General features: G+C 35.8%; 1 protein-coding gene across 2 annotated transcripts in view; it reads left to right on the top strand.

Annotated features, from left to right (window-relative positions):
- Positions 1-23,166, top strand: part of RABEP1 (rabaptin, RAB GTPase binding effector protein 1) — a 104,384-nt gene that overhangs the window by 40,186 nt on the left and 41,032 nt on the right. For both annotated transcript variants that reach the window (XM_023653324.2, XM_023653323.2), the window contains 3 exons: positions 15,860-16,063; positions 17,852-18,012; positions 20,840-20,959. In XM_023653324.2, the coding sequence (XP_023509092.1) occupies positions 15,860-16,063; positions 17,852-18,012; positions 20,840-20,959 (485 nt within the window). The remainder of the gene's footprint in view (positions 1-15,859; positions 16,064-17,851; positions 18,013-20,839; positions 20,960-23,166) is intronic.

Genomic DNA, 23,166 nt, shown 5'->3' with positions numbered 1-23,166 from the left:
CACAGAGGATAACAGCATAAGCCATGGTTTTGATGTGTTCAAGCAGTCTTTGTTTTATCTTTCAGCAACCCAGGTCAAGGTAACCCCGGAAGTCCAAACATTGATATTTTTCCCATAGGAACAGCTTTTGCTTTGGTGTTGTAATAGCTGTGTTTTCATTTATTTGGAGAATAGCTGAAATATAAGTGCAAACAGTGATGGGCAATACTAATAAAAGAGATTATTACTTTTTGACTCCTCTTACTGTCTGTTACTGCCTTAGTACCCATTCTTTTCCCAGCTCACTTCAACTGGGGTGTTATAAATATTTTTGGCAGTTTTGTTGCTTTTCTGTTAAACTTGAGAAAAGGTATTTTGCTTTTAGGAAAGTATTTGATTTAGCTTTCTCCTCTTAACCAACTTCAGTAAAGCTCGGCACTGCAGCAGTGTTTGTGTTTTGGAAATCCTCAGTCTTGGGCAATGATCAAGAGCCTGTTACATGAGTCAGCAAAGAAAAGGCCAGAGTTCTCAATTTGAAGGAAAATAGTAGAAATAGAGCTCATATTAATCACCAGAAGACGGTGAAATTTTCTAGTGGTGTTTAAAAGGATTTTGTACATGGTCATAATTTATATAAAGCTCTGATGCTAACTAACCAGAGGTTCAATAGTTAAAAACTAAGTTTAGGAAGATATTTGTGGTTCAGGTGCCATAAGCTTGCACTTAGATATGGAAATAAAGCTAGAGTATGTTAAAAAAAAAATTAAAAACCGTTAGAAATCTTGGAAATAGAATAAATAAATAAGGTAAATAGATGGTTTAAACTGTAGATAAGGCACAGAGATTTTAGTAAATTAGAAAATGGTATTTGAGAAATTCTCCTTCCCAGTGAGACAAAGAGAGAAATGTCAAAGAGCACTTGACATAGAGGATGAATTCAGCCTCCAGCACATATCTAAAAAGAGTTCCAGGAGAAGAGAAGGGAGAGAATAGTAGAAAATATTTGAGGAGAAAATAACTGAGATTTTTCAAGCACTAAGAAAAAAAAGTGAGTCCTCAACATAAATACTGAGTACCAAGCAGAGTAAATAATAGTAAATTCATACTTTATTTGACACATCTTAATCTGGAAAACATCAAGAATGAAAAGAAAATGTTGAAAACTACCAGAGAAGAAAGAGTTGTGCTCACAGGAGATACCACATAAGCAGGATAGATGGCAGGAGACAATGAAATAAGATCTTCAAAGTGCAGAGAAAAAATAATTGTGAACCTAAAATTTTATATTCAGCTAAATTGTTCGAGTGAGAGCAAAATAGATATTTCAGGCATACAAAAACTAAGAGCATTTATCACCCACATAAATCACCAGAAGAACTGGTAAAGATAACATTTGTGAGAAGAAAAGTAAACAGAGGGAACGTATAGATATAAGAAATCTGACTATAAAAAACAAAACCAAAAAACTTCCTGGTTCACTTTATTTTTTTAAACAAAGAAAGTAAAACAAACGCAATAATAACAAGATTGGGGCTTAAGGCAAAAACAGTGAAGGGGTATAGAAGGCTATCTCATGCTGGAAGAAACAATCTTTCAAGAAAATGTGGGCCGGCCCTGTGGTGGAGTGGTTAAATTTGTGTGCTCTGCTTCAGCAGCCCAGGGTTTCATCAGTTCGGATCCTGTGCGAGGACCTGGCACCGCTTGTCAGGCTATGCTGAGGCAGTATTCCACATGCCACAACTAGAAGGACCCACAACTAAAAAATATACAACTATATACTGTGGGGACTTGGGGAGGAAAAAAACAGAAAAAAGCCAAGAAGATTGGCAACAGTTGTTAGCTCAGGTGCCAATCTTTAAAAAAAAAAAAAGTAATAATCATGGACGCGTATGTACGTAATAAAATGGCCATGATACATCCTATAGAACAATAGGTGATAGAATTACAAGGAGAAATTGATAAATGCACACATAGGAGATGTTTAACATTATAGCAATTGCTAGATCAAGCAGTAGGTAAAGACATAACAGCTTTGAATAAGCAAATATTAAAAAGCTTGATCTCCTAGGAATTCTGTACCCAAGAAAATATGCATTCCTTTTATATTCATAAAGGAACACTTAAAAGGTTGTCTGCATCTCAAAGGAAGACTCAACATATTAAAAAATTGAGCTACTCACCATGTTTTCTCACCTAATGCAGCTAGAAAGATTTTAAACAACAACGTAAATATATTTTTTAAAAGTTTGGAAACTAAGGGTGCTGGCCTGGTGGCACAGTGGTTAAGTTCACACGTTCCACTTTGGTGGCCTGGGGTTCCCCGGTTTGGATCCCAGGTGCAGATATGGCACTGCTTGGCAAGCTGTGCTGTGGTAAGCATCCCACATATAAAGTAGGGGAAGATGGGCACGGATGTGAGCTCAGGGCCAGTCTTCCTCAGCAAAAAGAGGAGGATTGGCCATGGATGTTAGCTCAGGGCTAATCTTCCTCAAAAAAAAAAAGTTTGGGATCTAAGAATGCATTCCTGTTGCTCATGGGTTAAAGAGGAAATTGCAATGGAGATTGCAGAATACTTAGAATACAATGAAGATAGTTGTTGGTTGCAGTTAAAAGAAAAGCATTTATTGAAATTAATTTATTAAAAGATACGTGATTGAAAATAAATGATCTAAATGTTCAACTCCAGAAGCTACAAAAAGAGTGAACACAAAGAAAGTAGAAGAAAGAAAATAAAAATGGAAATTAATGGGGGCCTGGCCCATGGCCAAGTGGTTAAGTTTGCGTGTTTTGCTTTGGTGGCGCAGGGTTCACCGGTTCAGATCCTGGGCGCAGACCTACACACGGCTCATCAAGCCATGCTATGGCAGCATCCCACATAGAAGAACTAGAATGACCTAGTATTAGATATACATGGGGTTTTGGGGAGGGAAAAAAGAGGAAGATTGGCAATAGATGTTAGATCAGGGCCAATCTTCCTCACCAAAAAGCATATTTAAAAAAAAAGTTAGTGAAATAGAAAGCAAAGTAACAGTTAAGAAGTTCCATAAAATCAAAAGCACATCTTTTGGAGAGAACCAATAAGAAAGAAAAAGGAGACATAATTACTCACATATTAGTGATGTAAAAGCATGAGAGCACTATGCCAAAAAATTTTGATGAAATGGATAATTTCCAGGAAATATGAATTAACAAAATTACCTCAAATAGAAAACCTGAATAAACCATAACCACAAGAGAAACTGAATCAATAGAATTTTTATTTATAAAAAATGCCACTGGGGGCTGGCCCTGTGGCCGAGTGGTTAAGTTCGCATGCTCTGCTGCAACGGCCCAGGGTTTCACCGGTTTGCATCCTGGGCACGCACATGGCATCGCTCATCAGGCCACACTGAGGCGGCATCCCACATGCCACAACTAGAAGGACCCACAACTAAAAATACACAGCTGTGTGCTGGGGGGCTTTGGGAGAAAAAGGAAAAATAAAATCTAAAAAAAAGCCACAGGCATAGGTTTTATAGGCAAATTTTGTTGAATCCTCAAGGAACATTTGTTGCTATCGTTTATATACTATATCAGAAACAAGACAAAGAGGGCCATCCAGTTCGTTTAGTGGGATTAATGTATCCTTGATACCTGAACAAGAGGCACTAATACTAGTACTGGCATGCTATCAATAAACCAACCTCATTTATGACCATAGAGTTTAAAATCCTAAATAAAATCAACTTCAGTAGAGTATTAAAAAATAGTATACTGTGACCATGCGTACTGGGAATGCAAGGCTAGTTTAACATTGGAACATCTATTGATGTACCTACATTGACATATTAAATGAGAAAAACCAGAAAGGACGCTTAATAACATTTAACACCCTTTAGTAATAGAGTTCATACTAGTTCCTAGCAAACTAGGAATTGAGGGGACCTCCCTCAGCCTAGAAAATGTTTCTATTAGAAACCAATAGCATATATCATACTTAATGGTAAAATGAGAGAAGAAGACCTATAATCAGTACTTTAATTCATTTTTGTACTAGTGGTCCTTCTAGCCAATGCAATAAAATAAAAAGAAATGTTATTAAATTTGGAAAGTTAAGGCTAGTTTTGTCTCTATGTGGAGTCCATATTATTACTAACGTAGAGGAACCAAGAGAATTCACACTATTAGAACTAAAGAGTTATCAACCTTGTTGGAATGAAGATTAATGTAGAAGAATCAGTTATGTTTTTCTGTATCAGTAACAACTAATTAGAGAAGTAATAGAAAAAAAAGAAATCCTGAAGCAAAGAAAACAAAAGATAAGGGAAAAAAATCAGAATCCTTAGTCACTTGGGAGTAAGTCTAACCAAGGATATGGAAACCTTTTACAAAGGAAAGTTATAAAACTGTTTGAAGGACATGAAAGAAAATCTGAATAAATGGAATGAGATACCATATTCACAGTTGGAAAGACTCAGTGTCACAAAGATACTAACTCTCACCTCAACCTATAAATTCAAGGCAATTCCAATTAAAATTGCTTTTTTCCCTCATGGATTTTCCAAACTATCTTCAGTTGTACAAGGAAGAACAGGATCAAGAAGATGATGTGACCCACTGTGTTGAACCACCAGTTTATAGGAAATGCGGAGAGCAAAAGGACAAGTTCAACTATATTATAAGTATGCAGTTCGCAAAATCCAGACCGTGAGAAGTTCTACAAGACAACCTAGTTTCCTCAATAAATAAATTGCAAGGAAAAAAGAGATGGAGGGGAAATCTATAGGTTAAAAGAGACTTAAAATGCATATGAACTAACTGTAATGTATAGACCTTATTTGGACTCTGATTCAGAGAGCTGAACTATTAAAAAATTTAGACAACTGGAAATTTCAACACTGGCTGGATGTTTGATGATGCATCAGGTATTGTTAAATTTTGTCAGGTGTGAAAATTGTCCTTACAAAGTGAAATAAGCTAGTCAGAAAAAGACAAATAATGTATGATTCTACTTTTATGAGGTATCTGGAATAATTCAGCTTAAAGAAGTAGAAAGTAGAATGTGGGTTGCCAGGGGCTTATAGGAGGGGGAAATAGGGAGTTGTTTAATGGGTATAGTTTTAGTTTTGTAAGATGAAAGCTTCTGGAGATTGATTGCACAACAATGTGAAGAACTTGATACCACTAACTGTACACTTAAAAATGGTTACGATGGAAGTTTTATGTGTGTTTTTAAAAAATGGTCCTTTTAGACGTACATACTGAAATGTTGATGGGTAAATGATAGGTTTGAGAGTTCTACTTCTGGTGTGGTAATGTTAGGAGCTTCCATTCCTCAGCAAAACTGGTGAAAACTGTTTTAAAAAATAACCATTTAAAGTCTCTGGAAGTGGGCCTAAGGCATACAGCAAATGAAATATTTCTTCAAGAAAATCTACTAAATCTTGTTAAAAACAGAGTCTGTGGTGTTTGATCCATGAACTGTTCCCTCCTTCTCCCCTCCCAGCCTGGTGTGATGGAAACTCCACTCCAGGTGGATGATGCCAAGAACACAGGTCTCCCTCTCTCCCCAGTTCACAGGTCGGGGCTACAGAATCATCTCCCTCCCCTGCCCAGGTACCTGTTAGAGGCTAAGTATTGGTTGAGTGTGGCCCAGAGATCTGGAGCTCCTTTCTTCTGCCCAGCCCTCACTCTTAGGATGGAGGCTCTACATTGAGTGTGGTGTACTGACAATACTAGGGCCCTGATAGCCCTTGCCCTATCTTGTTTGTAGGGTGGAATTTCCATGCTGGGAGAAACAAGCCAAGATGACCAGAGGCTACCATTCCATCTCGCTTTGTCAGGGCCCTGTTCCTAAACCAGATATGTCACTGAGAGAGGAAGAACACCAGCAATTAAGTGGATTTTGACAGATGGATATGGTCAGAAAGAGACAAACACAAGGGATTCCTGAAATAACTGTCATCCATTAGTGACTGTGCACGTGCCTGAGGCTGTACCTGCTAGGAGCAATGTGAGAGACTTCATACTGTGAGAGTGGGGGGAGAAGGGGAGAAGAAGTAGACTTTAGTAAAATAATCCAGCCAACCACTAAACAAGTAAACAGCAGACAGCAATAACAAGCTTGGAAGGGGTGGGGATGAACCAGTACTAGAGCTGCTATAATATATTATCCAAAATGTCGTCAATCAAAAAAAATTTAGGAGCTATGAAATAAACAGAAAATTGTGACCATATAAAGGAACAAAGCACACAGTGCCTGGGAGGGTGATCAAATGTCAGATTTAACAAAGTCTTCAAAGTAGTCAGAAATACGTTCAAAGAACTGAAGAAAACCATGCTTAAAGAAAAAAATGTGACAGTGTTTCATCAAATAGAGAATATCAATAAGAAGTTATAACAAAGAACCAGTGGAAATTCTGGAGCTGAAAAGTAGAATAATTAGGGTGGCCCTGTTCAGTGCACTCTGCTTCAGCAGCCTGGGTTCAATTCCCAGGCATAGATGCACACCACTTAGCAGTGGCCATGCTGTGGCAGTGACCTAAATACAAAATAGAGGAAGATTGGTACAAATGTTAGCTCAGGGCAAATCTTCCTCAAGTGATAAAAAAAAAAAAGGAAGATTGGCAACAGATGTTAGCCCATGGTGAATCTTCCTGAGGGGGTGGAGGAGAGAAAACTATAACAGTTAAAATGAAAAATTCACTGTAGGTGCTAAACAGTGGATTTGCACTGGCAGAAGAAAGAATTAGTTAACTTGAAGATAGATCACTTAGATTGTCAGATCTGAAGAACAGAAAGAAAATAGAAAGATGAACAGAGCCTCATAGAAATGTGGGTCATCATTAAGTGTGCTTAATGGATGCTTACGCTCCCATATGTGTAGTGGGAGTGCCAGAAGGAGAGGCAAGAGAAAGAGAAAAGACATTTGAAGAGATAATGGCTGAAAGTTTCCCAAATCTGATGAATAGCAGTAATATACATGTTTACGAAGCTCATTGAGCTTGAAGTAGGATAGAGATTGTGCAAAGAGATACATACACAGACACAGCATAGTAAAAATGTTGAAACCCAAAGACAAGGAGAAAATCCTGAAAGGAACTAGGGAAAAACAACTTGTCATCTCTAAGGGAGCGTCAATAAGATTAACAGCTAACTTCTCATTAGAAACTATGGAGGTGAGAAGGCAGTGGGGTGACATTTAAAATGCTGAAAAGAAAAAAACTTAACCAAGAATCCTATATCCAGTGAAAGTCTTTCTAAGATGAAGATCAAAAAAAAAGACATTCTCAAATAAACAGAAACTGAGAGAATTTTTCCCTAGTGGACTGTCTTACAAGAAATACTAAAGGAGGTTCTTTAGCTGAAAGCAGGTAATTCTGGATGGTAATTTGAATTCATGAGAAAAAACAGATTCCCTAGTAAAGGTAATTGTGTAGCCATAACACTATAAATAAATATTTCTTGATTTTAAAAAGCAATTTTATAAGCCATTATGTATATTATTGTTTTATTGGGCCTGTAATGAATGGAAATGTAATATATTTGCACAAACAAGTTGGGTGGGAGGAAAGTTGTGTTGGACTAAGGAAGTGACACTGGATGGTAATTCCAACACACAGAATCAAGTGAAAGAAGCCAGAAATGGTAAATAAGAAGGTTAATATAGCACATGCTATAAATATATACTTGGTCTCCTTTCTCCTCTCAGCTTCTTTAAAAGACAATTATATGAAGCAATAATTATATCATTGGGTTTGTAAAATACTGGTGACAATGTATATAACAATAATAGTATAGACATGGGAAAAGGGAATAGAGCTATAGAGGAGTAACATTTCTATATTGCCTTGGAATTATGGTTGTGTAGATTCTGTTAAGATGTATATCGTAAGCCCTAGAGTGACCACTAAGGAAATAACACAAGAAAATATCGTGAAACAATTATGAAAGGAATTAGCATGTTGCATTAGAATTTACTCACTTAATGCAAAAGAAAGCAATAAAAGAGGGATAGAGGAGCAAAAAGACCTAAGACGTATAAACAGAAGTTGCAGACTTAAGTGCAATATTAATGTGATGTCAGTAATATTATATGTGAAGGGATTAAACAATCCAAACAAAAGACAGTTTCACACTGGTTAATAAAACAAAATTCAGCTATTCTTGAATACATTTTAGATTCAGAGATATGAATAGATTGAAAGGAAAAGACTGAAAAAAAGATATATACAGCAACCATAAGAAAGCCGGAGTGGCCATACTAATATCAGCCAAAGTAGATTTTAAACCAAAAAATGTTACTGGAGATAAAGAGGGACATTTTATAGTGTCAAAAAGGCCAATCTGTCAGGAAGACAAAACAGTTCTATACACATCTAAGTACAGACTCCCAAAATACAGGAAGCAAACTGACAGAAATGAAGGGAGAAATATGCAGTTAGACAATAGTAGTATATACTTCAATACTCCACTTTCAGTAATGAATAGAACAAGGAGATTAACAAGGAACTAGACGATTTGAATATAAAAGGATTAAAATAAAATGAAGTGTGTTCTCTGATCACATTGGAATGAAATTTGGGAAACTCACGAATACGTAGAAATTAGATAACACAGTCCTAAGTAACCAGTGGCTGAAAGAAGAAATCACAAAATTAGAAAATACTTTGAGATAAGTGAAATTGTAGGCACAACATACCAACCCTTATGGGATGCAGTTACATCAGTGGTTAGAGGGACATATATAGCTGTAAAGGCCTATATTAAAGAATAAGAAACATCTTAAATCAATTAGGTTACTGATTTAAGTGGTAGGTAACCTTTTACCTCAAGACTGGAAAAAAGAGTTAATGAAACTTAAAGCAAGTAGAAGGAAAGAAATAAGGATTAGAGTAAAAATCAATGGAATAGAGAATAGAAAAATAATAATATCAGTGAAACTAATGGTGCATGCTTTGTAAAGACCAACAAAATTGACAAATCTTTAGCTTGATTGACGAAGAAATGAATACAGAGGCCATTACTACTGACCTTACAGAAATATAAAAGGGTTATAATGGAATGCTTTGAACAACTTGATGCCAATAAATTGGATAACTTAGATGAAATGGACAAATTCCTAGAAAGATAGAGACACCAAAATGGCTAAAGAAGAAGTAGAAAATCTGAGTAGACCCATAGAAAATAAAGAGATTGATTTTGTAATTAAAAAAAACTATGCACACACACGAAAAAGAAAAACCTAGATGGCTTAAGTAGTGTATTTTATGAAATGTTCAAAGAATTAACACTAATACTTCTCAAACTCTTATAAAGAAAAGTCGTGAGGCGGCACTTCCATAGTCGTTTTATGAGGCTGGTATTACCCTGATACCAGAACCAATACAGATATCACAAGCAAAAACACTATAGACCAATACTCCTTATGAATATAGATGCAAAAACCCTCAACAAAATACTAGCAAGTCAAATTCAGCAATAGTTAAAAAGAATTATATACCACCACTGAGGGAGATTTATCCTAAGAAGGCAAAGCTCAACACCTGAAAATCAATCAATGTAACACAGCACATTGATAGCGTAGAAAACAATGTGTGATCTCTACAGACAGAAAAACGTTTGACAAAATCCAACAGGCTTTCATAATAAAAACACTAAACTAGGAATAGAAGGAAACTTCATCCACCTCATAAAAGGCATCTGTAAAAAACCCCACAGCTAACATCATCATTTGTTGTTAGTGCCCTTGAATCTGTTCTAATTCCTAGCAACCCTGTGTATAGCAGAGTAGTACCCTGCCTTGTCTTTTCGTGCCATCCTCTTATCTTCCGACGCTATATAAGAATGCTCTGTTGCTGTTCATCATCATACTTAACTAAGTGGTTAAAGACAGTGCTTTCTCCCTAAAATTGGGAATAAGACAATGATTCCACTTTCACCACTTCTATTCATCATTGGACTGGAGTTTCTATCCAGGGCAATTAGGCCAAAAAGAAAAAAAAAAAGAGAATCCAAATTGGAAGGGAGGAAGTGAAACTATATTTTCAGATGACCTTTTCTATCTAGAAAATTATGGGGAATCCACTAAAAAACTAAATATAGGTTTGAACTAAACAAGAGTTCAGCAAGGTTACAGGATACAAGATCAATATACAAAAATCAATTGTATTTCTATATACTTGCAATAAATCTGAAAATGAAGTTAAAGAAACTTAAAGTTAAAATTTTAATTAAAATTCCATTTGCAATAGCATCAAAATGAATAATACACTTAGGAATAAATTTAACAAAGTATGAAACTTGTACTCTGAACTTCCAAAACACTGTTGAAAAAATTTAAGATGATCTAAATAAAGGTTGGAAAGACATGCCATGTTCATACATCAGAAGACTTAATATTGGCCATACTCCCCTGATTGATCTACAAATTCAATGCAATGTCTTTCAGTAATCTCAGTGACCTTTTTTGTAGAAATAGGATAAGCTGTTTAGAATAAGCTGATCCGAAAATTTATATGAAAATACTAGGGAGCCAGAATAGCCAAAACGTTCTTGGAAAACAAGAACAAAGTTGGAGGACTCAACTTCTTGATTTTAAAACTTACTGCAAAGCAACAGTAATTGAGACAGCGTGATGCTGGCATAAGTACAGGTATAGTTCAATGGAATATAACTGAGAATCTAGAAATAAACCCTCACATATATGAGCAATTGATTTTCTACAAGGTACCAAAACAATTCAGTTGGGAAAGAATCATCTTTTCAACAAATTGTGCTGAGACATCTGGATGTCTACATGCAAAAGAATGACATTGGGCCCCTAGCATCTACAAAAATTAACGCAGTGTATCAGGGACCTAGATTTAAAAGGTAAACTATAGAACTCTTAGAAGAAAACATAGGGGTAAATCTGTGTGACTTTGGATTAGGCAGTGATTTCTTAGATAGCACACTACAGGCAGAAGTAACTGATGAAAAATTAGGTAAATTGGATTTCACCAAATTTAAAGATTTTTGTGCTTCCAAGTACACTATCAAGGAAGTGAAAATACAACCCACTGAATGGGAGAAAATTTTGCAAATACAATGTCAGATAAGAGACTTTTATCTAGATTATATAAATAACTCATTTAACTCAGTAATAAAAAGACAACCCAACTAAAAATGGTCAACAGATCTGAATAGACATTTTTCCAAAGAGGATATGCAAATGGCCAATAAGCACATGATAAGATGCTCAGTGTCATTAGCTATCAGGGAAATGCAAATCAAAATTACAAAATGCTACTTCACACCTACTATCACGGCTATGTCAAAAGTCAGTAACAAGTGTTGGCAAGGATGTGGAGAAATGAAAACCCTCATACTCTGCTGGCAGGAATGTTAAAAGGTCCAGCATCTTTGGAAAAAGTCATTCAGTTCCTCAAATGGTTAAGTATAGAGTTACCATTTGACCCAGCAATTCTGCTCCTAGATGTAACACAAGAGAAAGGAAAACATGTCCATACATAAACATGTACGTGAATTTCCATAGCAGCATTACTCATAATGAATGGATAAACAAATTGTTTTTATTATTCATCCATTAAAAGGAATGAAGTGCTGAAACTCAGTACAACATGGAGGAACCTTGAAAACATATGCTAAGTAACAGAAGCCAGTCACAAAGGATCACATATTGTACGATGCCATTTATATGAAATATCCAGAATAGGTGATCAATGGCGATAGAAAGTAGATTAGTAGTTTCCTAGGACTGGGGCGTTGGAGGGTTGGCAGTGATAAAGAGTACTGGATTTCTTTCTGGGGTGGTGAAAATGTTCCAGAATTGATTGTGGTGGTGATTGCACAAGTCTGTGAATGTTACAACGATGAGATATCACTGGATACCTATTATGATGGCCCAAATCTAAAACACTGACAACACTTTCTGCTCAGTTTTGCTGTGCACCTAACATTGCTCTCAAAAATAAAGTTTCTTAATTTAAAAAATGTCTGAGACTTTTCTCAGTATATTGTGGAGTGCGTACTGATGGATGGGGCAAGATTGCCCATGAGTTTATGGTTGCTGGAGCTGGGTGGTGGGTACATGAGGCTTATAATAACTTTTGATATCTGGTAGGGCAAGTGCCCTTACTTTATTCAAAACTATATCATGGCCTTTTTTTTTTTTTTTTAAAGATTGGTACCTGAGCTAACATCTGTTGCCAGTCTTTCTTTCTTTTTCTTCTTCTCCCCAAAGCCCACCAGTACATAGTTGTATATTCTAGTTGTAGGTCCTTCTGGCTCTGTATGGGACACCACCTCAGCATGGCTTGATGGGGCAGTGCCATGTCCACACCTAGGATCTGAACTGGCGAAACCCTGGGCCGCCAAAGCAGAGCACATGAACTTAACCACTCGGCCACGGGGCCAGCCCCATCATGGCCTTTTTATTAAACTATTTAGTATGGAAAATTTTAAACATATACGAGAGGAGACAAAACAGTATAAATAATGCTGTTTTAGTTTAGTATAGTTTTGGCATGAGAATAGACATATAGACCATTTTTATAGAATAGAGGCTTTAAAACCAGACCCTCACATATGTGGAAATTTGATGTATGACATAGATGGCATTATAAAAATGGGTAAAGACTGGGGCAATGGGTATAGAACAATGGGAACATCTATGTAGAAGGAGTAGATCCCTACCTCACACTTGAGTGCCCGTGAACGTAATAGTTGATGTGTTGGTGTATGGTATTGCAACTGACGAGTGAAGTAGTTGCAGGTACTAGCAATCTCAAAAACAATGTTGTGGAGTGAGAGGTAATTGCAGAAGAATAGTATGCTGTGAGAGCATTAAGGTTTTAAAAGCCTGCAACATAGAGTAAAGGTGTAAAATATACATGGTAGTGACTCCAGATTCTTGATAGTTGTTACCTGTGAAGAAGGTAGTGTATTTGTAATGTTTTATTTCTTAAAGTTAAAAAGAAATTAAAGCAGATGTAGCGATAACATTAAAAATTGATGAAGCTAGGAGATGATAGATGTTCCTTTTAGAATTCTTTTGTCTCCATGTTTGAAATATTCTATAAGGTATTAGCATAACCAAATGAAGTGTCTTGTTTGGATCCTGATTCAAGCAAATCTTCAAAAAGACATTTTTGTGGTAGTTGGAGAAATTTTACTACAGAGAGGTTGTTAGATTATATCAAACAATTTTTGTAAATTTTTTTAGGTGTGACAATGACCCTGTATTTATATAAGAAAATATCTATGTTTTTAGAAATACGTATGTAGTGTGTTACATAATGTGATAGGGTTTCTGGGGCTTAGTTTAAGATACTTCAGCAAAGAAGAAGGATAGTTGAAGTAAATGTGGTGAAATCTTGGTAAGTGGTGAATCTTGGTGATAGGTATGTGAAGGGTTATTGTACTATACTCTCAGCTTTTGAGTATGTTTGAAAATCTTCATAATTAAATATGCAAAAACGAAATAAATGATTAACCTGTACCATTGGCTAACATGTTTGATATGCTTTGCTACAGAAAAATTTCTTTCTTTTTTTTAAACTTCTGTTTGTTTCCTGGTTTAAATATATATACAGATACTTAAAGTAATAGTACAATGTGTTATATTCTATCTAAACACGTAAATGTGTGTAAAGGGGTCGAGAGTGAAGTTGGCGTAGTCTTCCTCTAGACCCTCTATCCTGCTTCTCACTGTCTGGAGACATGCCAGAAATCACTCTTCAGGTTTGGTATTTGTGTGTTTTTCTTTCATAGTGACAACGTGGCAGTGAATAGCTCTGGATAATTCCCAATAAATCAGAAGTAGCAGGGATAATTAGCATGAGGAGGTGTTCACTATATGCACTAGAGCCTTGACAAGATGATGGTTCTTGGGGCCGGCCTGGTGGCACAGCAGTTAAGTGCACACGTTCTGCTACGGCGGCCCGGGGTTCGCCGGTTGGGATCCTGGGTGCGGACATGGCACCACATGGCAAGCCATGCTGTGGTAGGCATCCCACATATAGAGGAAGATGGGTATGGATGTTAGCTCAGGGCCAGTCTTCCTCAGCAAAGAGAGGAGGATTGGCAGCAGATGTTAGCTCAGGGCTAATCTTCCTCAAAAAAAAAAAAAAGATTGTAGTTCTTAGCAATGAATAAAGTATTCCAAAAGGAACGCTTTTTCTTTTATTTCACATTTTACAAAACAGTTTAACACTGAATAAAGAGGTGATACAGGCTCAAACACACTTCTTTTGTGGTTTTACGTGTTTATGTCTTTACTCAGTTTCTGAGTTATTCAAAATGTTTTAATAATGGTGACAAAATGATGTGAAACTGATGTTGAGAGAGTAGAGATTTCTTAAATGACTTTACTTAGCATGACTGGGTCCCCCCCCATTCCTTAGACTGTGAAATTGTTAATTCCTGTGATTGTTTGATAATGATGAATACCTTCACAACTTTTAAAAGTTCTTTAGTTGGTATTATCTTTGATTTTTTTCAGGTACTTAGAAATTTATGCAGAAAAATGTTGGTGGTCTCCTGGCTTGAGAGCCTTATGATTCCTTTAAAGTCATACAGCTGGTCAGTGGTAGAGTTAGATCTTAAATTGTTTTTATAGCTGATTGGCTTAATTACTGTGCCCTATGAAGGAAATTGATGACTTTGCAAAGATGAACAGTTCTTCTGCATAAATGTCTCATAACTTTTAGATGGTAAGAGATAAGGAAGTTAGGAGACAGACAGCGGCAGACTTGGAAAAGTTTTGTAAGAGAAAATAGATTTAATATCCAATGTATATAAAAATCCTCTTCCAAAGCAGAGGAAAAACAATTAATTGGAAATACAGGTAAAAGATATCACCAAAGAGGAAATACTGGTCACTAATAAATGCATGAAAAGATGTTCAACCTCTTTATTAATAGAAATATAGATTAAAGCTATCACCATTTTCCACCCATGATCTTGGTAAGAATTAAAAAAAATGGAAAATAGTGGCTGTTGGTGAGGGTATGGGAAAACCAACACACCCCTGTATGCTGGTGGTAGGTTCATCGTTTTTGGAGCTCAGTTTGGCCAGACGTACGTCCTGCCTAGGCTTAAATCATGCAGTAGGCACACCACATCAACTTAATATTTAGGAGATGGTACTGTGAAGTTATTCCTAACTTTTAAAACACTTGGATACAGTAACTGCTATGTACTCTGGCTTTCTTTTCTCTTTTTTTTTTTTTTTTAAAGATTTTATTTTTTCCTTTTTCTCCCCAAAGCCCCCCAGTACATAGTTGTGTATTCTTCGTTGTGGGTTCCTCTAGTTGTGGCATGTGGGACGCTGCCTCAGCGTGGTCTGACGAGCAATGCCATGTCCGCGCCCAGGATTCGAACTGACGAAACACTGGGCCGCCTGCAGCGGAGCGCGCGAACTTAACCACTCGGCCACGGGGCCAGTCACTCTTTTCTCTTTTATTACCTATTTCTTGAATGTTTACTTTGTGCAAGGTACTGTACTAATAAGCATTTTCAATAAATTGTTTTATCATTAAAATGACTTTTTGAGGCAGATATTTTTATCCCTATTTTGTAGATGTGGAAACTTAGGCCAGAGAGGTTAAGTAAGCTCATTTAACCAGTGAGTGAAAGACTAAATTTAGCTCTAAAACTTTGGCCTTAATCACTATCTGATTAGATAGTTAATAATTAATTGATTTGTGATACCCAGCATATCATAAATCTTACCTTTATTACAATGATTTCATTTTCTAAGTTAACATTTTGTAACATATGCTTAATTTCTTCATTAGAATACTAACATTATAAGTGTAGTGTTTTATTTCTTCATTGGAATGTCAGCCTGATGCAAGTGAAGCCCTCATTGATGGAAAGTCTTTTACTTTTTTTCCAGAGGATCTGAAGAGGCAAAATGCAGTGTTACAAGCTGCACAAGATGATTTGGGACACCTTCGGACACAGCTGTGGGAAGCCCAAGCAGAGATGGAAAATATTAAGGCCATTGCCACAGTCTCTGAGAATACCAAGCAAGAAGCTATAGACGAAGTGAAAAGACAGTGGAGAGAAGAAGTCGCTTCACTTCAGGCTGTCATGAAAGGTAAAGACAAAGAAAGTTGGATCTGTTATATGATCTAAGATAACTGATTCTGATGATTGAGAACATTTTCAGAGGGTCTTAAAATATATCCTGAGTTTCATTTGTGGCTTTATATATTACCGTCTTCAAGATGTACTGTTGTCTTTAACATAAAAGGGAAGCCAGTAATAGTGTACGTGGGTAAATCATCTGTATCTTTAACAAATTTAATAATGGAGAATTATAATGAATGTTACAGAGATATAGCATTAAATGAGAACTATAGTTCATGATAAGGTTTAAAGCGGGGCTTCAAAATCGATTTTCTTATGGGCGTCAGGCAAGTAACGTCAGTGAATGAAGCTTATGAACACAGAGAGTATGCAGAACCTCCCAGGTGAAAAGTAAAGTTGCTGTTTACGCTTATTAGTTTCAGCTAATTATTGCCCATCCAGTCCAGTGTTGCCATGTCTTTTACATTTTTAAGAAAAATTTGGGTTTTTATGTGAAATCTTCACTGCAGTCGATGAGGTGAAATGGCCTATGGGATAGAATAGGCTTTGTGGGCTGCCAGCTTGTGACCGTTGGTCTAAAGGAAGAGTGGTAGTTTGGTCTCTTTATCTGCTGTTGGCACTAGTGCTTTATTACTTCCTGCGTTTCTGAGAAGATTATAATCAAATGAAGTAAGTTGCTGCCTGAATCTTTGGGTTCCTGGAATTAGTTTAGTTAATATTATAAGTGTGAAATAGTGATGACTTTTTTTTCCATCTTCGCAGTTGTGTCGTTTTGACTTAGTGTTCTTTGTAAGAAGGCCAATTAGACTAGCCCTGTTTCTGAGTTTGTGGCTGTCACCTAGGGATTACTCTAAGCCGCATGTAACAGTCCTGACTATAGTGGCTTGCCCAAATAGGAGTTCATTTTTCTCACAGAAGAAGAAATCCAGAGGTAGGTAGTCTGGGGCTGGTTACTGTGCTTGCATGGCGTCCTCAGTGTCCTAGGCTTCTTCAGACCTTCTGTTCCTTCATCCTCAGTATGTGTTTTCAACTTCATTTCACCTCATGGCTGAAAAATGGCTGCTCTTCCTTCAGTCTGCCTCAGAAAAGCAAAAATTTGCTAGAAATCTCCAGCATATACCCCCCTCACAATTTATCGAGGTGTGTAGTACCCATAACTACAAGGACAACTGGAAAATCTGGTTTTTAAATTGGGTCATTGACTTCCTAAACAAAATTCGGGTTTTATTAGTAAGGAAGAAGAAGGAGTGGAAATTAATGGGTAACTAGCAGTGTTTATCACATAGTTTTAAGATTATATTAAAGCCATTTTACAAAGACTTTACAGAATTTGTCTCAGTTTAGAATCTTGAGTTGCAGTAAAATATTCCAGAAATATATCCCTTTTCTCACACTTTCAGGTGGTTGGATTGGAGTGACATGTTACATTTGTCTTAGGAGCCGTTGCATAGTGTCTAAGAACATAGGTTTTGGAATTGGCGTTAGCTTTGAATTCTAACTGTGCTTCTTTCTGTATGAAACATTGGCCAGAGTATTTAACCTTTCCTAAGCTTTCCTCATCTGTAAAATAATATATGGCACAGATTTAATGTGAAGATTAGAGATGACGATTTAAAGCCCTTAGCAGAATTTCTATGCATAATGAGAACTAGAAATGTTAGGGGGTTTTTAGTGAATTAAAAGATTTCCAGAAATTAGGCATGAACTCTTTACATAAGTACTTTTTAAATTTTAGTGTGTCAAAACACTTTTTTTCAGAATGCTTAGACATGAAACATTTGGTGATGTTTTGTAGAAACAGTTCGTGACTATGAGCACCAGTTCCACCATAGGCTGGAGCAGGAACGAACACAGTGGGCACAGTATCGAGAATCTGCAGAGAGGGAAATAGCTGATTTAAGGAGAAGGCTGTCTGAAGGTCAAGAGGAGGAAAATTTAGAAAATGAAATGAAAAAGGTATGAAGGAATGTATTCATCTGTAGACATATTTGAATCCATATGCAAGATGCTTTAATATTATTGTGGTAATAGAAGTTGTACATAAGTTTATGTTTTCTGTTATAGAAATTATTTGGACACAGACCTAAATATAGTAGTGGATAATTTGATGCCCTTCCCCCAGCTATTTGTATGGCTAACTCCCTCACCTTCTTCACCACGTGAGGCCTGTCCTGACCCTGCCTGTCCTGACCCTGCTGTTTAACATTGCAACCTGCCCACTTCCCTCCCCCACCTACCACAGCTCTGCTGGCTGCCCTTATTCTATTCTAATTTTTCCTTTTCCGTAGCATGTACTTCCTTATAATATAGAGTTCACCTATTTATTATGATTATTGTTTGCTATGTTTCTCTCCTGGTAAGCTCCAGGAGGACAGGACTCTTATTTATTTGTGTAGCCTAAATGCCTAGAATAGTGTCTAGCACATAGGTACTCAGTAAATATTTGTTGAATGAGTCTTGTTGCTTGGTGATCGTTTCTAAACCAAAGCTTTAGAACAGATGTTAATTTTCCTTCTTTCTCAATATACTCTGGTTCCTGTGTGATGACTGTACCGCATATTATGTGTGGACATATTACCATAAAATGCCTGAACACAGAGCAACTAACTATAATGTGAAACATTTTATCATTGAGACAATTTAAAAAGCTTTTTGGCCAGGTTGATTATATAAACATTTACTTATGTACATGCATATATCTTAAATCACATATTATAAAAAATAATAATTAGAATTTGATTTTTCTTTTCAATCAGGTTAATCATAATCTTTGGTTCTATTCTTGTCCATACAAGGACTACTTTTATGTATTTAGAAGGCTATTTAATTAGTTTTTTAATAATATAAAAATCATCTGAGAACCCAGTACCCAAAACAAAAGCTTGAACTTTGAGCAATAGTTTTTTTCCACTCTCATTTCAGAAAAAGATTGTAATTGAGCATCATCGTGAGGATCTGACAATGTCTTCATCATCACTAGAGTTGCTTAGTCATCTAACATAGTTATCCAAAGTGACAGCGTTCACTTCTCTCAAGTTGTTTGAGATGAATTTGTACTTGATGCTGTCATTGGAAATTTTATTCCAAGCCACAAGTACACATTCTCATGAGGATAATTTTTTTAATTCTTCTAATATATTCATGATTTCCACAACCTGCCACTTTTTGTTGTTTTTAAAATTTATTTTTTAAAATAAACTTTATTTTTTAGAGCAGTATTTGATTTACAGAAAAATTGTGAAGATAGTACAGAGTTCCCATACACTCTACACCCAGTTTCCCCTGTTATTAACATCTTACATTGGTATGGTTCATTTGTCACAATTAATAAGCCAATGTTGATTCATTGTTATTAACTGAAGTCCATTCTTTGTATTCAGATTTCATTAGTTTTTACCTACTGTCCTTTTTTTCTATTCCAGGATCTCATCCAGGACACCATAATAGATTTAGTCATGTATCTTTAGGCTCCTCTTGACTGTGACAATTTCTCAGATTTTCATTATTTTTAAAGGCCTTTCTGTCATTTAAAACGAATTATCCCTAAAAGTTTTGTTTATAATGATATGTAACACTTGGAATTGTGAGGTCCTCTTTGCATTAACAAATAACTCAATCTGTGTTAACTTCTTTGCTTCCCCCCTTTTTTCCTGCTGATTTGTGTCAGCTGACCTCTGTAAGCATCCCAAATTAGCCTTGACTGAAGTTATTTTAAGCTCACATGTCTTTTGCAAACAGGACTTAGTTCAAAATAAAATGAATGATGAAATGACTTTGTAAGGACCAGAAAATAAAGTGAACTTCCCTTTTCTGAGACAGATGTTTTTTAGGGAAAATTTCCACTTTGGGCATATGTGATATTTTCCCTATCATGAACAATTTAAGATAAGCTTGAGCTCATTTCAACTGAGTGAATAAGGTTAATTTTTATTTTCACCAGAAGGAAAAAAGCTAACTTTTGAGTCTGCCTTTGTTTCAGTATATCTATATCTGTCTATATATATATACACACACACACATATGTATGTGTGTGTGTGTATATATAGTATACTGAATATATAGTGAAAATAAAAATTATATATATAATATGTAATATATAATGAAAATTATATAATTATATAATATATATAATACATAATTATGTAATGAAAATTCATGTATAATGAAAATTTACTAGTTTACTAGTATGGGTGTTGTTTCCTTTTAATCCATGTTTTTGAGAATGAAGGATGAAAAACAATATGGGGGTCATTCTTTGAGTTTGTTTTATTTAAATATCAAAAGTAAAATAATATTTAAAGCACTCTTTAAATAATTGGGTGGATGGAAGCCTTTTATAGCGACATAATTTTCTAATACTTTAGAAAAGACATTGTTCTATTTTCTAGTGCTTAAAAATAATCTTTTCAGTATTTATAAGGAATTATGGTTTCATTAATTTAGTAACCAGAATTATAAAAAAGTATTTATTATGTGTATTTCCTTTTATATAGAGAATATTTTCCAACTCAATTTCTCAATTATTTAAAAAGTCAAATTTGTCATAGTGAATCCATTTTCCTATGTACTCCCAAATTCTAAGTGGAATATTTGGGAAAACTGTGATTCTGACTTGATATTCAAAGTAATGCAACATTGAAAAGTTAGACGTGGTTCAGTTTTGCGAGTGCTAATGCAGTGCCTGGTAGACTTATTTGTTATACTAATTTTAACGAGTGGGTCAGAGTTTCTTAGAAAAGCAATAAATCAGTAAGTTGTAGCACTTAATTCTTTTTAACCATAGGCCCAAGAGGATGCTGAAAAACTTCGGTCTGTTGTGATGCCCATGGAGAAGGAAATTGCAGCTTTGAAAGATAAACTGACAGAGGCTGAAGACAAGATTAAAGAGCTGGAGGCCTCAAAGGTTGTGAAACACTGTAATCCATTTGCTTGAAAACCAAGATTCTGCCCTAATGCCATGAGCAAAATTAGAATCACTAAGGGGGTAAAAACTGTAATTTAGACTATCCATCTTAAGAATATTGCTTTCTTTCAAATGCAAAAAAATGCTTAGAGATGATTTCGCCCTTATGGATATTTTAAATAATCACAACAGTGATGCTTTTGCAGCTTTGTTACAAAGTTAGTGTTCGTTTTCTTATCAGAATGAGACTCCATCTCATTCATTTTCTTATCAAGGAAAAGAAGCTGTTCAAAGTTGACTTTGTTTTCTGAAGCCAGACCCAGAATTGATCTTTTAGAGACGATGTAGCTATAGTATGGCTGGATTTGTTGGCCATAAAGACAGAAAATACAAAAGGAATGTCAAAATTTTAAGTAATTAATTAAAAGAAAGTAGGAAAGAAAGAAAAAAATAAAAGATAGTAAACAAAAGCACAACACAGGAATGTATCAATAATTCTTGTAAATCTAAACTGATAATCACCTGCTAAGAAGGATCGGACTAATCAAAGGAGGGTTGCTGGAGCAATTATAATATGAAACAGGATTTAGGGAAAAAAGAGTTAATAGAGATAAAGAGGGAGTGCATCTAATAAATAATCCTTCAATAAGACATGACAATCATGAACTTGAATACAGTTTACATAGCTTTGAAATACGTGAACTAAAAAGTGACCGTTACAAGGGGAAGTTCACATTCACAATTATAGTAGTAGATTTAAACTGACCTTTGACAAGTGATAATGCAAGCAGAAAAAAATATTAGTAGGGATACAGAAGTTTTGAGCAATCTGGTTGATCATTTAGATGTAATAGACACACAGAACCTATACCCAAGAAGGAGAGACTATGTTTTATACTGTAGTGGAGGATGGTAGTTAAGAGCTCAGCATTTATTAGCTGGGTGACCTTGGGAAAATTACTGAATCTTACTTTGCATTGGTTTTCTCATCTATAAAATGGGGATAATAGTACTACCTGCTTTGTAAGACTATTATAAGGATTATATAAGTTAACATATAAAGCACTTAGGATAGTGCATGGAATAAAGTAGTATTATGTTTAGGTACATTATACTTTTCATAAGGTCACAAAGGAAGTGTGAACAAATTTCACAGAAGTGATGTACAGACCCAAGTCTCTGACCACAGGTTATTAAATTATTTACTATAAAATGATAGCTAAAATATGGGGCCGGCCCGGTGGCGCAGCAGTTAAGTTTGCACGTTCCGCTTCTCGGCAGCCCGGGGTTCGCTGGTTCGGATCCCGGGTGCGGACATGGCACTGCTTGGCAGCCATGCTGTGGTAGGCGTCCCACATATAAACTAGAGGAAGATGGGCACGGATGTTAGCTCAGAGCCAGGCTTCCTCAGCAAAAAGAGGAGGACTGGCAGTAGTTAGCTGAGGGCTAATCTTCCTCCAAAAAAAAAAAAAAAAACCACTCTTGGGGCTGGCCCCGTGGCCAAGTGGTTAAGTTCGCGCGCTCCGCTGCAGGTGGCCCAGTGTTTCGTTGGTTCAGATCCTGGGCGCAGACATGGCACTGCTCATCAGACCACGCTGAGGCAGCATCCCACATATCACAACTAGAAGGACCCACAACGAAGAATATACAACTATGTACCAGGGGCTTTGGGGAGAAAAAGGAAAAAAAAAAAAAAAAAAAAAAATCTTAAAAAAAAAAAATGATTTAAATAGTGTTTAAAAAAAATGATAGCTAAAATAAAATGTCTGGAAGTGAAAAAAATGAATTCATATGGAAAAAGGAATTGTAAAATATTTAGATTGATTTAATATTTTACTCAATCTAAGAAAAGAACAATAGTACAAACAATATGAATGGAAGAAATAATACAGGTAAGAGCAGAAATTGGTGAAATAGAAAAGCAAAAGATGTCACACCAATAGATTTGAAATGAAATAAATTTGATGAAATGAAAAAATTTCTAATAAAAGATAATTAGCCAAGATCATCTCAAGATAAAATAGGAAAACTAAAGTAGTCAATAAGTATTAAAGAAAGTGAATTTATAGTCAGAATCTATCTGTCCCCTCTCTTCCAAAAGACAGTGGACTCAGTGGGTTTTCCAGGCAGTTTTTTCCAAACCTTTGGAAAGAGATAATCCTAATATTTCCCAAACTGTATTAGAGACTAGAAAAAGAGGGAAAGCT

This window comes from Equus caballus, chromosome 11 (assembly GCF_041296265.1).
Source record: "Equus caballus isolate H_3958 breed thoroughbred chromosome 11, TB-T2T, whole genome shotgun sequence".
Taxonomy (NCBI): Eukaryota; Metazoa; Chordata; class Mammalia; order Perissodactyla; family Equidae; genus Equus; species Equus caballus.
Note: the sequence above shows the minus strand (reverse complement) of the source record. Positions and strands in the feature narration are given on the sequence as shown.